Source organism: Rhinatrema bivittatum, chromosome 1 (assembly GCF_901001135.1).
Source record: "Rhinatrema bivittatum chromosome 1, aRhiBiv1.1, whole genome shotgun sequence".
NCBI classification, from domain to species: Eukaryota; Metazoa; Chordata; class Amphibia; order Gymnophiona; family Rhinatrematidae; genus Rhinatrema; species Rhinatrema bivittatum.
This window is the reverse complement of record NC_042615.1, coordinates 383997829-384014580: the sequence shown is the minus strand read 5'-3', so window position 1 is coordinate 384014580 and position 16752 is coordinate 383997829. Positions and strand designations below refer to the sequence as shown.

The 16752-nt window shown below is 40.7% G+C and overlaps 1 protein-coding gene across 2 annotated transcripts in view; it reads right to left on the bottom strand.

Moving 5' to 3' along the window:
• Positions 1 to 16124, bottom strand: part of KCMF1 (potassium channel modulatory factor 1) — a 401452-nt gene extending 385328 nt beyond the window's left edge. Inside the window, exon 1 of one of the 2 annotated variants that reach the window (XM_029601298.1) lies at positions 15656 to 16124. In XM_029601298.1, the coding sequence (XP_029457158.1) occupies positions 15656 to 15671 (16 nt within the window). In that variant the 5' untranslated portion in view covers positions 15672 to 16124. The remainder of the gene's footprint in view (positions 1 to 15655) is intronic. The other variant, XM_029601308.1, reaches the window with a different exon arrangement.
• Positions 16125 to 16752: the final 628 nt, after the last annotated feature.

The window sequence follows — 16752 nt, the reverse complement described above, 5'->3', positions numbered from 1 at the left end:
TACAGGAGCGACGGCCGTCAGCAGGTTTGACAGTCGATTCTCAATTTTGCCAGCATCTGTTCTCAAACCCGCTGACAGCCACGGGTTCGGAAACCGGACACCGGCAAAATTGAGCGTCCGGTTTTCAACCCGCGATCCGGACGATTTCAATTTTTTTTTTTTTTTTTTTAACTTTCGGGACCTCTGACTTAATATTGCCATGATATTAAGTCGGAGGGTGCACAGAAAGGCAGTTTTTACTGCTTTTCTGTGCACTTTCTCGGTGTCGAGAGAAATTAACGCCTACCTTTGGGTAGGCACTAGTTTCTGAAAGTAAAATGTGCGGCTTGGCTGCACATTTTACTTTCTGAATCGTGCGGGCATAACTAACAGGGCCATCAACATGCATTTGCATGTTGCGGACACTATTACTTTCGGGGGGGGGGGGGGGGGGGGGGGGTTGGACGCGCGTTTTCAGCATGCTATTACCCCTTGCTGAATAAGGGGTAAAGCTAGCACCGGAGCGCACTGTACTGTATCGGCCCGCATGTCAGACATGATAGTAATGGGAATGATAGGACTAGTACAGTTAGTACAGTAGTAGGAGAAAAATAAAAACAAAAAGAATAGTACTCAGGAAATACAGAAAAAACAAGGAAGATGAAAGGCAACATTTCCAGGAGAAATAAAGGGAGGCCAGATAGGCAAAGGCTCAAACCTAGGAATATGCTGCCAAATCCGCAAAGAGGTGATAACATTTTATTTAGATATGCAAGCAGAAAAGGAAGACCAAAAGGGGAATATAAGAATTAAAGTCCTGGGAGTTTAATGAAGAAGGAGATTGAAAAAAGCAGCAGATTATCTTAAACAAATACTTTATGATAGATTAAAGACAAAAGTAAGGACATAAGGGACTGTGGAATGAATACAATGTTTCTGAGAAAGCAGTATTTAATATATACTAACTGAAATAATAAAACTAGGAGGCTCGAGAGGTACATCCAGGAATACTGATGAGCTAAAGATGAAAACCGTACCCCTAACAGCTCTGTTCAACTGTTCCATTTTAAGAACTAAGACTAGACAGGAGATGTAATAAATATCACTTCACAAGGGTGGGAAAAAAAAATAGAACTACAGACCTAATTGTTTAACAGGCATGGTGGGCTTGGAATTTGAGGTTCTGTACTCTTCTTCTGTAGTTTTTTCCAAGTCAGTGGGCTACAGATCATAAGCATCATGGATTCACAAGAGGAAAATCATGCCAAACTAACTTAATTTGATGTCATGATCAGACTAGTTGAAATTCATCTAGATTTCAGCAGCGCCTTTAAAATTGTTGCACATAGAAGACTGGCGAATAAGCTAGCCAGTCTGGGGTTGGAACAAAATATATCAACTGGGTAAGAGTTGGTAGAGCTAAAGTATGGTACTCAATAGAAGCAGTCCAATAGGACACATATTGAAGAGGGGAAGTAACAGTGGTATGTCACAATTTTCAGTGCTAGACTCTATTCGTTGTCAATATTTTTATAAGTGGCACTAAAGAAAGTAAAACAGAAAATGTATATGTCTGCAGATGATATGAAAATTTGCAACGGTGTATGTATGCCAAAGATAGTAGATAAGATGAAAGAGGACTTTAAAACTGAAAAAATGGTCAAAGATAAGACAACTATGCTTAATCCAGAAAATAACAAGTCATACCTTTGGGATTCAGAAACTATAGGGCCAAATACCTTTTGGATATGAATAACTAGCAGTCCTTAAAGAGAGACCATGGGACCACCATCTCTAACGACCCCAAGTTAGCCAGTCAGCATGAAAAGCCAGTTGGAAAGCTAATACTATACTTGATTAATACAGAGGAGTATATATTAGGAAGAATATTAGCTCTCTAAGGTCTTTTCATAATGGTATTAGTTCTATAAAACCATCTACTAAAAGGTCATGACAAAGTAGAGACAATTCAAAGGAGGGCCAACAAAATGGTGCCTTGCATACATTATAAGCAATATTCAGAATGAAGGAGCTCAAAATGTGCTCTTCTCTAACTTGTTTCCCAACCTTTTTTGCTGTGTGGCTCACTTGTCAAGCTCCAAAAGTTCAGAGACCCTTAAGTCCATCCCTGCTGCTCTTCTCTCCCCTCATGCACCCCCCCCCCCCCAACCCCACACCAATCTGTTTTTACTAGTCTTCCTGTCTCACCCTTCCCAGTCCCATAACACACACTCTTTCTCCTCTCCCTAATCCATCTCCCACACCACTATTAGTCTCTCTCTCTCTCCTCACCTATTGCTAATGCACTTGTTCCTGCTCCCTATGGGCTGCCGCTAGTGTCCTCTCACCACTCCTACTTCTGCTTCCTATCCCTAATGGTTCCAGCTGCATTCGGCCCATTCAATCCCTTCCCCACTGCTGCAGCAAATTCTGCCTAAGCAGCCACAATAATCCCTTTCCCCACTGCCACAGCAGATTCTGGCGGGCTGCTGCCTCCCGCTACTTCCAGCTAACAAGGATTAGCATTGAAAAAGAAACTCGGGGGGGGGAGCCCCTCTTTCCTGCATCCTGAGAACCCCTTGTTATGGCCTCACGAACCACAAGTGGTCTGCAGCTCACAGGTTACAAACCATTGCTCTAGAAGAAAGAAGGGAAAGGGGGAGAATCTATACTACTATAGTCTTGCAAATATATATATGAGACTATAAGCTCAATGGAGATGGGACAATCTAATCAAGAGACACTTACAGGATAAACAAAAGGCTTCACTAAGTTAACAGAAGACAGTACTTCCTAAAGAATGAAACACTGTGGGATAAGGGGTCATATGAAGCTGAAGAGAGGTGTGCTCTAAAGGAATGCAGGTCATATTATTGCACAATGGTGATAACTAGCAGCTGATCTAGGACCCATGATGGCAGGATTCCAAAAGGAGTCCTGGTGCATGGCTCCCTGATGAGTACTGTCACTGTAATAACTGGACCAACATTAAGTTAGGAAGGGGATATCAAACAGGGGGAAAAATCCCTAGGTAGTTGTGAATTAAGGCTCAGAAAAACCAGATTTCAGCCATGGTTCCAACTTGACTGAAAGCCGAAAGGAGGAGGAAAACTGCTTGATACAAAAAATAAATAAGGAAAAAAAAATAGGGACATTAGTCACATCCTAAATGTGCTAAAAACAAAATTGTCACTTTTATAAATATTGTCCTGATTTGGTTAACTTTGTAGTGGGAACCTGACTTTTGCTGTCCTTTATAAACATACAACACCTGTCTTCACCTAACTTGCCCTTCTTAGCAGTTCCTTCTCTCCCACTCAGAAATAGTTGGGCACACTAAATGACATCAGTTACACTGCCAAGTACTTCTGATTATTTACAGCACAAGTGCTTAAAAAAACAGTTAAGCTATTAAAATAAAACACACATTAAGACCCCCTACAGTTAAGATTTACACACCTCAGTAAACATTTATGATTAATGATTTTGGCCCAGTAGTTCCTTTCACCTCCTTCCAGCTCAATCAGAACAAGTGCTGGAATCCTGGTACCACACACCTTTATTTACAAAACCAGGGATTTTTCCTCTATTTAACAGACCCGCCCCTCCAACTATTCCTAGTCTGGTCATGCAGCAATGGTCCCAAGCCCAAAAGCCATGCTCCCTCCAGAACCCTATATCGTGGATTGTAAATCTAGCCAGCAGATTTTGCCCTTCATGATTACCACAAATCCCTCCCCAATGATACTGTCTGCTTCTGCAGTACTAAAGGCACTGTTTGCAAAGCATAGAAGCTAGGAAAAGAGCCATTGAGGCCAGAGAAGCATTTTAAACATTCACCCTACCAGTTACCAAAAGTGGCAGGTCCTTCCATTCCAGAAACTTATTCTTCAAAGTTTAACAATGGCAAAACATTTAAGTCATAGACCCCAGCAAGATTCACAGACACCTGCACCCCAAGATATCGAAAGGAGTCCCCAGCCCACCAAAGGGTAAATTCCATGCCCCACTCCTGCTGAAGTTGTGCAGGATTTGCTACTGCCTCAAACTTGCTTATATTCAGCTTGAAACCTGAAAAAGAGCCAAAAGCTGCAATCTTAAACATTCTGTAACCCACTTTAATACCAGAGATACTTTTCATTAATTTAATATGTTGTTGTAGGTTTGTACATTGCTTTAATTATGATTAACCATGTTATGTAATTTTTTTAACCTTATTGTAAACCACCAAGTTTGTACATCAGATTGATGGTATATAAATAAATATATTATTATACAAAGATTTTGATGAATGGCCTGTAGCAGTGGCTCTAATGAAAAATAAGAGGGGGGATAGAGGGCATCCTGTGCGTATCACACTGTAAAAGAAACTCTTCTGTGGGAGAGCCAGTCACCAAAATCTGAAACCTGGGATCAAAATAAAGCAAATGTACCACATTTATCCTAAAACTGTTCTAAAACAAAGAGGTAGCCCCATGCTACACGATCAAAAGCCTTTCCAGCATGAAAACTGACCAATAATGATGGTATTTCATGGGACACATTCCAAGCAAGAGAGACCAGTACCCTTCTGACATTAAATACCAGGTAGACATCCCCGCACAAACCCCACCACCCGATGATCCTGCATCAAGGTCGGGACGACACATGCTAACTGATCCACATACATTTTAGCTTGATGTCAAAATTTAATAGCGATACTGGTGGGTATGAGTCCAACAGGAACAGGGCCTTATCTTTTTAGGGATAAATACCCTATTGGTATTGTATAGAAAATACTGCTTTTCAATGAGCAATTCATACATAAGAAGCAGGAAAGGAGAAACCCGCTCTCAATCTTGTAGAATTCCCCCCCCCCCCCATATCCATCTGGGCCAAAAGTATCTTCTTTTTTTTTTTTTTTAATTGATCTTTATTTTAAAAAAACCACTTAAATCAGAGTGGACAGGTTCAAATCAAGATGATTTAATTCAGCAATTTAAATCAGTCATCTGAACTGAAATTTTCTATTTGTATTTTTTATGTTTAACTCATTGATTTAATTAACACTATATGAAGAAAAACTTGACATTAGCATTACCATGGATAAGGGGGAAAAAAGTGTAACACAGAAAAACAGATCATCCATCCAATTTAACTTCAATACAGGGGGAGGGGGTATTATCAGGAAAAATACAAAATCAACTACAAACATACATGCTGGTTATTAATTTAATACTCATGAACAACAGAACCCCCTAGCTAATTGGTTGGTATATCTGGGGAGAACTTGGCACAGGATATTCCCTATTCCTCAAAAATCATTCCCTCAATCTCTAGGGTGTTTTATCTTAAAACAAGGGGAACTAAGAGCTTAGCCATTAGCACATCTGTTAATTCCAAACTTTTGGATAATATTGGAGATCTGTCTTCTTACAGGATTGTCAAATGGATATTCAATCTAAAGCCACTTTATTGGTTTCTTTCATGTTAGAATCAATAAAAAAATGTGGACATTAAAAATGTTTTTACACCTTGAGAGAAGTTATTTCTTGGTTATAAGATTACATTATTTCCCCATGTCTGAAACCATTTTTGATAATGCAACAGAGGGTGCTGGCATTAGGTGCTTCTTTTACTTTATTACATCCTTGTAAATATCAGATTGGCTTGGGAGATGCCAAATTTATGATATAAAACTGTTTTAACATGTCTAATGTAGTAACCATAGAAAATTTGGGAAAATTTTAGAAATGTAAAATGTAATCTTCTACACTAGTTTTCAAAATATTCAAATTTACAATTGTAATAACTGTTTGTCCTTAATCAGAGCCAAGTCCATTTTGTGCAACATTGTGTAACAAGGTCACCAACTATTCATAGACTCTGCAATTGATTGTTTCTGGGAATTCCTGCAGTTCCCCAAAGGCCAACAACACACCCTTGGACTCTTCCAGTTACAGATTGTTCTAATCCCTTAATGGCAGTCCATAGGGTCTCTGATGTAATAAGAGATGAATACTTGGTAGACCCAGAAGCAACTTTATCATGTGTGTTCCACAGACCTGCTTATTCCGCCTTTGCCACAATCTGCCCATCACCGGGCTTGGCCTGTAAACATCTTTGGTCAAGAAAAATAGCCCACCAGACTTTGCAAAATTGTTCTACGCTGACAATGGGAGGAATGTCAGCATAAAACAATTGGGGCTCAAGAAGATAGCAGTTCCAAAGTTAGATAGCACATATCTTGTCAAACCCCAAATGTATTTGTTTTAAAGATGCATGCTCGCTAACAGATGAAACCATTAAAAAGTTGTGTGCAACTAAATATATATAGAAATCTAATAGACTATTTACACCTAGAAGTTACTGTAACTGTACACATTTAATCACTTAATATTTTAGATTTAGAAAATTGTGAAAAATATATTTACTAGATAATTTCTATTCTGTAGCCATCTCACAGTGGTAGCTTGAAATGAAATTAAAAAATTTTAAATGCTTTTTATATTTTAAAAATCAACCTTATAATTCACTTACATTTCTGCCTGTGTGCACAAGCAAGAAGAAAACAAAGTTGTTGACTTGAAAGGGACAGATAATCCAGAAACTAGGGTAACTTATTGGATGAATTGTTTCATATATAATACTACACTATAGAGTCATAAATATCTATAAACTTGAATACTGAGCCAAGAAGAGCTCTAGTAGGGAGAAATTAAAATACAGGGCAGGCAACTCTGGACTTTAAATGCTGCAAAAGTAAAACAGATCTGGTTTTCAGGATATCTACAAAAAATATGCATGAGTTATTTGCATACAATGAAGGCAGTGTATGTAAACCTCTCATATGCATATTCAGTGCAGATATCCTAAAAACAAGATCCAGTTGCAGCATTCAAGGACCAGAGTAACCTACCCCCACTATAGAACAGTACAACAATTTCAGGCACCCCCAAACCCAGTCTGTTTTCAGGATTTCCACAATGAATACGCATGAGATTTAATAGCCTGCCTCTGCTGTATGCAAAAATCAAACAAATCTCATCCATAATTATTGTGGAAATCCCGAAAACCCAACTGGGTTGCGGCCCTCAAGGACAGAATGTGGGCAATCTTGTAGAAGATCAACCAGGTGGGATGTGTTTTTTTGGTTTTTAGTTTATTTTTCCAAGGAATGTATCTATATTTATTACAAAAAGAACAAAAAAAAAAACCTGAAAATCGGTGGGAAAAAGATTAAACAGATTAGGATCTTAGATCAGAAATGCTCAAACTTTATATGCTGAAAAACAAAAGTGTGAAAAGCAGAATATAAATCTAAATAAATAAATGAAGGACAACTTTAGAAAATCACCAACAGGGCTAGAGGGAAGTTCTGACTGCCCCATCTTAAGACATAGCAGAACTTGAAAAGGTACAGAGGAAGGTAAAAAAAATGATAAAGGGGACGGAGCATCTCTCCTATAATGAGACGCTACACAGGCCAGGGCTCTTCAGCTTGGAAAAGAGCTGAAAGATGACATGATAGAAGTTTATAGTCCCAAAAAAACAAAGTGGAAGCCGATCCAAGATGGCTAGCAGCGATAAACACGAAGAGAAGGATCGGTAAAACAAGGACTTTTATTGATCTTGCCCGAATCTGGCTGAGTTTCACTCATCTAGGAGCTGCTTCAGGGGCTATTAAAAACAAGTATAAAAACCCACATACATAAATATATGTAAAATAAAAAAAATACACATGTATATAAAATTAAAAACATAAGATAGAAGTTTATAAAATCATGAGTGGGGTAGAACACAAAGGACAATTATTTACTCTTTCAAATACTACTAAAACAAGGGGACACTTCTTGAAACTAACAATCAGCAGATTCAAAATGAATTGCAGAAAGTACTTTTTCACTCAACTCATTTATCAAACTGTGGAATCCACTGCCAGAGGACATGATCAAGGTGAATAGCATAGCAGGTTTAAAAGAGGTTTTGGACAAGTTCCTGGAGGAAAAAATCCATAAAGCATTAGAAGCCAGGGAGACTAAAGAAAGCCATTGCTATCCCTAGGAATGAACAACAGGTATTACATCTACTTTATGGGATCTGCCAGGTATTTACAAATCTGAATTGGCCACTATCAGGGATAAGATATTGATCCAACATGGCAATTCTTATGTTCTTATGAAATAATGACCTCTTCTCCCAGCATCTTCCTTCTCTCCTATCAGTTCTTCCCCTTTTCCAGTTTCTTCTTTCCAACTTCTCCCTTTTTCCCCAGCATTTCCTCTATCCTTCCCTAGCATCTCCCTTTTTCGTCACCCCTCCCAGTGATCCCTTCTGTTGTCACCTATCCTGCAAGAAAGGGGAAACCGTATCTGTCTCCCCACTCAGCAGCAGCACCAGTGGCAATTTTGGTCTTCTTTCCCAACAGCAACTCAGACTCCCTTCTCAATATCTATTCCAGTAGCAGCTCTAGCCTCCTTCCTTCCAGTGGGGACTCCTGCTTTGGTAGTGGATCCAGCCTCCCTCTTCCATCAGCAACTTCCTCCTTCCTCTTAAGGTGTGGGCATGTTATGTTATTGTGGCTGCACTAAGCATGTGAATGCTGTTTCTACACTTTTTTGCAGCATGCACAGTCCAAGCTTAATTCCTACGTATGCTCCATTGTCTGTTTTCTAGAGGCCTGCAGCTGAGTGTTGAAATTATTTAAAATCTTTTGTATACCTCTTACACAAAGTGAGATCTAAGCGGTTTACATAATGTAAACATACATAATTAAAAACATAAAACAAATACTCAAAGTTATACATTTAAAAATACCTAACATAAGAAGAATATCAATTGGATTGTGATGTATTGAAAACAATGGACCATATGTTTTTGTTTTTTTGTTTTTATTTTAATTCTTTGGGGTTGGTCAGGAATCTTAAGGTCACTGGAAAAGAGTTCCAAAGAGATGGACCCACTACTGAGAAAGCTCGTTTTGCTAGGTCGAGCCTAGCTATTTTAACTGTTGGGATCTGAAGGAGGTTTTTTAATCAGTTGAACGTAATTGGCATGTGGGTTAATATAATCATAAAGAAGTGCATAGCCAGACGGCAGAGGGATTATGAATTAATTGAAAATCAACGTGAAAATTTTGTAGTGAATACGCTGTCAGATTGGGAGCCAGTGAAGATCAAGGAGGACTGGGTAATGTGTACTCTAATTTTGACATTTGTAAAGAGATGGGCTGCAGCATTTTTAATTAATTGAATGACTGACTGATGAGTCTGGGAAGCCTATATATAACAAATTGCAGTAATCTAATCCAGAAAGTATAAGAGCTTGTAGAACAGTTCTGAAATCAGAGTATAATAGAGGCTTTAATCTTTTGAGAAGGTTGAGTTTGTAAAAGGATGTTAACATTAGCAATGTTGATGGACACAGACAAATTGGAGTCAAGAATGACTACTAAGTTGCCAGCTACATTGGTAATAGGTATTGTGTGATTATCAAACCTGAGGCATGGGAGGTGGACTGCAAGAGGAGTGAGGAATAGTTGATAAATTATGAAGAAAACCAGTTTAAACCAATTTTCACTGAAATTCTTGGGTTTTTGGAAATGTGAAAATTGGTTTAAACTGAAAACAAAGGACCCTAGCTGTTTTTAATCATGATGGAACACATCCTGCAGGCATCCTCAACCCCTATTGCCCATAATGATATTTTGTGGGGAACTCCACAGTTGGATAAGATTCAATACAGTGCCTGACCTTTTGATGCCTATGTATAAAAAGTTAAACTCAGGCATTAGAGAATTATATTTTCTTCTCATTCATGAGGTAGGCAACCTTGAAAGCAAATGTTTTGGCCTAGCCAAGTTCCTACTTTGGGCTTGCAGCTCAATCAGAACCTGCTTCTACCGAGGTTATAACACACCAACTAACCAAACAATTTCCACTCGTAGGTTAACCCTTAAAGAATACAAATGTCTAATCTTTAACCCCTGGAATAAACGTTTGTAAATATAAATAAAGAGGGACAGGTGGTAGTTTCATATATTTACTAATCAAGGCATCAACCTGGTTGCCTAGTAATCAATGTATCATAATCATTAACTAATCACCAACCACCATTATTTAATGAATGCAGCTTCACAATCTATTTTTTTAGAAAAAAAAATGTTATATATATATGCTGTGCTCTTGTGTATATAAGGATAGGTCAGTTAATCTTTATCTACTGAGGGTATGGCAGTACAAATCAGTTATGGGGATAACCCCCTTCAACATAAATTCACCACTATGTAAGGCTTTTTTACCTCTTAATCCCCTTCTATCTTGTCCAGCCATCTCTGCAAGAGCCCTATAGCTAAGTGGCATAAACCACCATTCCATCCAATACAAGTGTGCCCTTCTGTCAACCAGCTAGTGTTGACCTAAGAAGCAGAAGTTCAGGAATCTAACCTGAGTCGCATGCTTAACAATAAGCAGCACATGCTAGTTAACTCAAAAAGTTTTGATACTCAAACTTTTGAAACATATGCTACTTTTTCAGCAAGTTTGTTTTCAAAAAGAAGCAAAACAGCTCTAAAATTTTTAAAAAATATTTTTTTTTTTAAACTGATTAATACATTCCTTAGGGTGGATAACCAACAAAAATAAAGACAACAGACCTAGGAATAAGACACAGAAGAGAAGCAACAAATCTGAAACAAGCAAGTTCATGTTCTGAGCAGTCTAGCTAACACTGCTGCTGTAAGAGAAGATGCCCCGCACAATGGACACAGAGGAGCCACATAAATTTTAAAGGATCACACTCCCTATATCTCCACACTGGCTCCCACTAATCTATTGTGCCAAGTTTAAAATATTGGTCTTGACTAATAAGGCCCTCAATGGCTGCGCCCAGCAATACCTTGGAAACTGCCTTAGCCTATATATATATCTATAACACACAGACATCACTTCACCCTTTGCACTCTCTGCCACAAGCCTACCTACTCAAGTTGCCTCAAGAGAAACGCACTTCACAAGCATCAGAAAAATGCTTTATGAAATACCCAAGTCTATTATCCTGTATGTTTATCTTATTAGATTGTAAGCTCTACTGAGAAGGGACTGTTTTGTATGTTTGTTCAGTGCTGCATGTGTCATTAGTACTACAGAAATGTTAAGTAGAAGAAGAAATAGTAGTAGTAGTAGGTAGTAGTAGTAGTAGTAGTAGAAGAAAGAGCCTTCTCAAATCAGCCCTTACCCCTATGGAATATATTACCGAACATCAGGCTAGTTCCCAATCTAGTTGTCAGGAAGTTACTAAAAACATGACTTTTTGACAGGGCCAGTTCTTCCATTAGGTGTCAGTCAATTTTTCCTAACATGCCAAAATGGAGAGGGAGGCAAAAAGAGGGCTGAGAAAGACAATGGGGTTTCTGAGGGAAAGAAAGGTATTATATGTTCTCAGCAATTATGCATGCATCCTTCCTACCACAAGAATGGCAAATCACTTTCATAATGTTCCTCACCCTGGCCTACCTAAAAAGGAAAAAAAAATGTCAGAACTGGAACTGCTTTGTGTGGAATACAGAATGATATGCACTAAGCTACCAGGCAATTTTTTTTTTAAGCAAAACTGTTTAATCTGCAGATGTTTCATCAAGCTTCTTTTCTATATTAGAGAACGTTGAATGAGAATCCAAGAACAGACTAGGACAATCCTGCGCAGCAAGGGTTGGGGGGATGCTACGGAGAATGTTCACAGCCCTGGGCAGGGGAGGGATGCCCCCATTCATTGTGCAATGCCAACATCTAGTGACTGTTCTTAGGCCGAATATATGCACATTTCTGAAAGGTCACTGTCCCCAGAAGAAGACTGTCACTACAGTAGACAGACTAAATAAGCTAGGAGGGACAATAAGAGAAAAACCCCAAGTATTTGCGAATGAAACCACTGCGCCATGCATAGTATATTTGGAGCCAAGGTCCAATTGAGCCTAAAAGTGAGAGGAAACTACTAGTTTCATGTTTACTGCCCACTTAATTCATCTGAACTCTGCTCTAAGTAAAAAAATGAAACCCAATGACACCACTGTACATAAACCAACATCACACGGAATACAAAGCAGAACAAGGGAGAACACAGACTACTCAGGAGAGAAGCGAGCAGAATAAAAACAAGCCATTAATATTTTACACCAGATTACTCTCCAAAGATTCAAAAAAGAAGGATGTTTATAATAGAAATATCTTCCCGTCCTCTTTAAAAGGTCAAGAAAATAAACTAAAAATAGTTGCTATAAAAAACAGCATCAAAATATGAATAATTTTAACATGATTTAAAATACTAACACATTTTTCTAAACTGATTATTAACCAATTTCAAATAATGAAATCGCCAAAATTATGGAAAAGATAGTCAATAACAACTATCCGAGTACCTGGAAGAAAACTACATTCTTGCACCATCCCAGTACGGCTTTCGTAAATCGTTAAGCACTGAATCCCTTCTATCTCTCTTACCGACAATATTCTAACTAATATGGATAAAAAACCACCTCATCTCCTTATTCTTTTAGATCTCTCTGCGGCCTTTGACACTGTAACCATTCATCTTTATTACAAGGTCTGACAGACATAGGCAATAAGGGAACAGTACTCAGCTGGTTCAAGTCCTTTCCTGGCTAATAGACAATTCAAGGTAAAGATAAACAACAAAGAATCACACCCGGTCCCAGCAAATCAAGGAGTCCCTCAAGGTTCCTCCCTCTCTCCAACCCTTTTCAACATTTACCTCTCCCTCTCTGTCGACTTCTTAATAATCTTAATTTAACACACTACATTTACGCGGATGACATCCAAATTCTCAATCCCAATCTCACGAATCCCTACACAAAACTTTGATTCACTGGAATAATTGCTTGCAACAAATCAATCATCTTCTCTCCAGCCTCAGCCTCATTCTTAACAACAAAACCGAGATCTTAATTATCAATCATGACGTTAATAATAATCGAATATACCCAGCTTGTCCCACTCATTTCTACCACTCCTATAATCAATCACTCACCATATGTACGAGGATTTAGGCGTCATGATAGATAATCAGCTTAATCTCAAAAAATTTATAAGTACCCACCACTAAAGGACTGTTTCTACAAACTTCTTGTCCTGAGAAAGTTGAAACCCACTTCTCCACTTCAATGATTTTCGGATGGTTCTACAAGCCATTTATACTAACAAAAATAGACTATTGCAACTCGCTCCTTTTTGGCCTTCCAACTTTCATCTATCAAACCCCTCCAAATGATTTCAAATAATTCTGCAGCCAGAATCCTTACCAATACGAATAAAAGAGACCACATAACCCCCATACTAAAACTCCTCCCACTGGCTGCCTATTAAGCAAAGGATTCTCTTAAAGTATACACAGCAATTCATAAATCATTTACAACATATCCCCACTCCACTTAAGCACCCAACTACGTTTTCACTCTTCACCAGACCCTATCAGAGGAGCTTATAAAGGCACTCTCTATGTACCTTCAACAATATCCTTACATCAGAAACGCGCCATTTCTTTAGCAGGACCCGTCCAATGGAACATGCTCCCGCCAGACATCCGTCTTGAGATCTGCTACGCTTCCTTCAAAAAGAAAATTAAAACCTGGCTCTTTAACCAAGCTTTTCCAGAACTATGATCATCATCATCATTTTTTTTTTTCCTTTCCTTCACCTCCAGCTATTAAGATTTTCTCAACATCGCAATATTTATGTTCTTTTATATTACTTGACATTGATTCAAATCCCTTCTGCAGATCACATTTAACTTATTCAGTTTCACCTTATTTTATGATTTGGATACTCAAAGAGACTTTACAATTTTCTCTTTGTTAATTAGTTTACCTGTTTTCCAAGTTCTATAACCTTGTTATATGTACCGCCTCTCGGCGCATCTTTTATGTTTCAATGTAAACCGATGTGATCTGTATTTTTATACAGGAACACCGGTATATAAAAATCTAAAAATAAATAAATAAATAATGAAATAGATTTCATAGATAATGAAACTACAGAGTGCAGCAGGACCACTAGCATATTTATTTGATTTACATTCTGCTTTTTGGCACTTAAAAGCAGATAATCAGGTATTGTAGGCATATTATAAGGCTCAGACATTTTCAGCATCCTCACCCTACCCACTATAAAATATTTGCCCCATACTAAATACTGCATCCGCCCTCCATGTTACCGACCTATAAAATTAAAACAGTTAAATACTAAATCACGTATATTTTCATATCTTATTTGATTATGATAGCTGTGAAACACAGCAGCAATGACTCTTGCTCAGTCAGTTCATATCAGATTTAACTAAGACCCACAGGGCCTGATTCACTAAGGCTTTTCTTCCATTCTTACCCTATGGGGGGGAAAAATCTTAGTGAAGCAAGCCCATACTGATTTTTTATGCAACTCGACCACTCTCACACTTCTTAAATGTTTCCAGTTTGTAGCCACTCCTCTCCTACTGTGGAACGTCAGCAAAGATAAGGAGAGAAGTCTAAACATACTGCAGATGCATAAGGAAATCAGAGAGACACCAACAACATTCATCAGGAGAAAATGGAAAAGAATATTCGCAGGAAAAGCTGAATTACTTCTATAGCTGAAGAAAGTTAATTTAACAACTTTTTCCAATAGGTCTTCTAGGGTGCAATGCCGATTCAAAATGAAACATTATTTGCATCAAATATCCAGGCAAGTCTAACAAATCTTGAACATGAATGACAAGACAGAAAGCTAAATGCATCCAGTAAGCTACCGTGGAAAACTGGGAAGTACGAGTGTCAAAAGGACCAATATCCTAACAAAGTTAAGCAGTCGTAACCAATACGTTATGCTGTTTACCAAAGAATGAAACTTGGCCCAAAATTTATTTTTGAGAAATGTACTTCTGAACTTTTAGTGTGGCCGCCTTCAGTTTTATAACTCGAAAAACGTTCTTAAAATACACAACCGAAAGTCATTTTGCTTCACTGGCGAGCGCAGACTACCACCGGGAAGTACAAAGAGTAAGACGGGGCCCCGGACTGGGCCTCTTCCCCCTCCCCCCCACAAGGTGACGATAGGAAAGCGGCAACCAGGCCAGACAAGAGGCGGCCACTCACCCATCCAAAGCCGCTCCAGGGGGATAATACAGGCCAAGGAGACGGAATATACAGCAGGCCCGAGGGCCCGCACCTCCCGCACTGACAGTGACACGGATAATGGCCGCGGGAGGAGCACTGGAAGTACCGAGCCCAGTGCCGGTAGAGAGAGCGGCAGTGACTCAGGCACCGAGGCTATGACAGCAAACGCTAGGCCGCAGGCCGCCAATAACGAGCCCCGCCGGCAAACGGAGGAAGCCCGAGCCGGACAGCGCTGCTCTGAGTCGGAGAAGGAGGATTTCCCCGCTCCTAAGAAGGCCTTTCCTCCTCCTCCTCCCCATGACACTGCAAGACCGGGACGGCCGCCGACACCGCGCCCCAGGCCACGCTTCCACTCCGGACTGGCCAGCACAGGCCCGGCCGCGCTCTCCCCCACATACACAACCGGGCGGAGGAGGAGGAGGAAGCGCCACAGGCGACGGCGGGAAATAACGCTCACTCCCCCCCCCTTAAATGTGCAAGGCGAGAGCCACCGGGGATAGGGGGAGGGTGTCGGGCCCCCATTTCTCTCACCTTCATGTCGGGACATCCTAGTCGGTCAGGCGCTGGCACTCGGCCCCTGGCGGCGGTGGCGGCTTCTCTCCTCCTCCCCAAAGCTCCGTGAAGAGGCCGCTCCTCCCCTCCCCCGGGGGCAGCGCGGGCGGCGGCGGCTCAGGCTCAACGCCGGCCCCACCACTGCTCATCCAGGAGACGGCGGCTCCTCCTCCTCCTCTTCCGTGACACCGAGAGAGAAAACCCGCGCCTGCAATGCGGAGGGAGGGTTCCTGGGACGCTCCGAGCCCGCGTCTCTCTCCTGCTGCTGCTGCCTCCGTCAGGCCCGGGCGCCGCCGCTCCGTGCGCTTCACCAGCAGGGCCCTGCCCCCTGCCGTCTCCCCGCCTCCCTCCGTCGTGTCAGAGGCGCGCACGCAGTGCCCCGAGCTGCCGTCGCAGGAAGAGGAAGCGCAGGGGCCGCCCTGGGCACAGTGAGAGCGAAAGAGAGGCAGCGCAGCGCTCGGCATAACCTCCCCACCTCGAGCCGGGGGGGGGGGGGGGGGGCGGCGGCGGCGGCGAAAGCCCTTCCCTGACACGCTGCCGGCTTCCAGCGCTGCGCTGACTCTCCTCATTAGTTGTATTAACGCACACGCATGCATCGAGAGAAATGGAACAAGTTACCAAGTGTTTATTACATCGCTATATTTTATTTCGCAGAACAAGATGATAGTAATTTAAACGGGTTATTTTTTTTAATACAAAATTAGGGATGGTATCCCAATTGCCAGACAGTCGCCCATTCGCCTGCCGCTTATGTCTATCATAGATGACAAGATAGTGCCTTATAACTTAAGAGTAATAACCCCCCCCCCCCCCCCCCAAAAATGGCTGTACCGTCTTTACTTGTAATTTTGTTACTTTGCTGGACGGCATTTAAGAAAAAAATAGAAATGGAAGATCCATGTTGTAAAGCAGTCAGAAATATGAGGCTTTGTAGTGAGTTAATGGCCATCTGCTGCTGTCTCGTGTGTCTTACTCTTCCGGGCTCTCGCCACGTATCTTTGAGCGTGAGGGCACTTTGGAGAACGGAAATCTGTGCTCGGTGACGGTCTGAAACAGTAAAGACACACTGGTAGTAA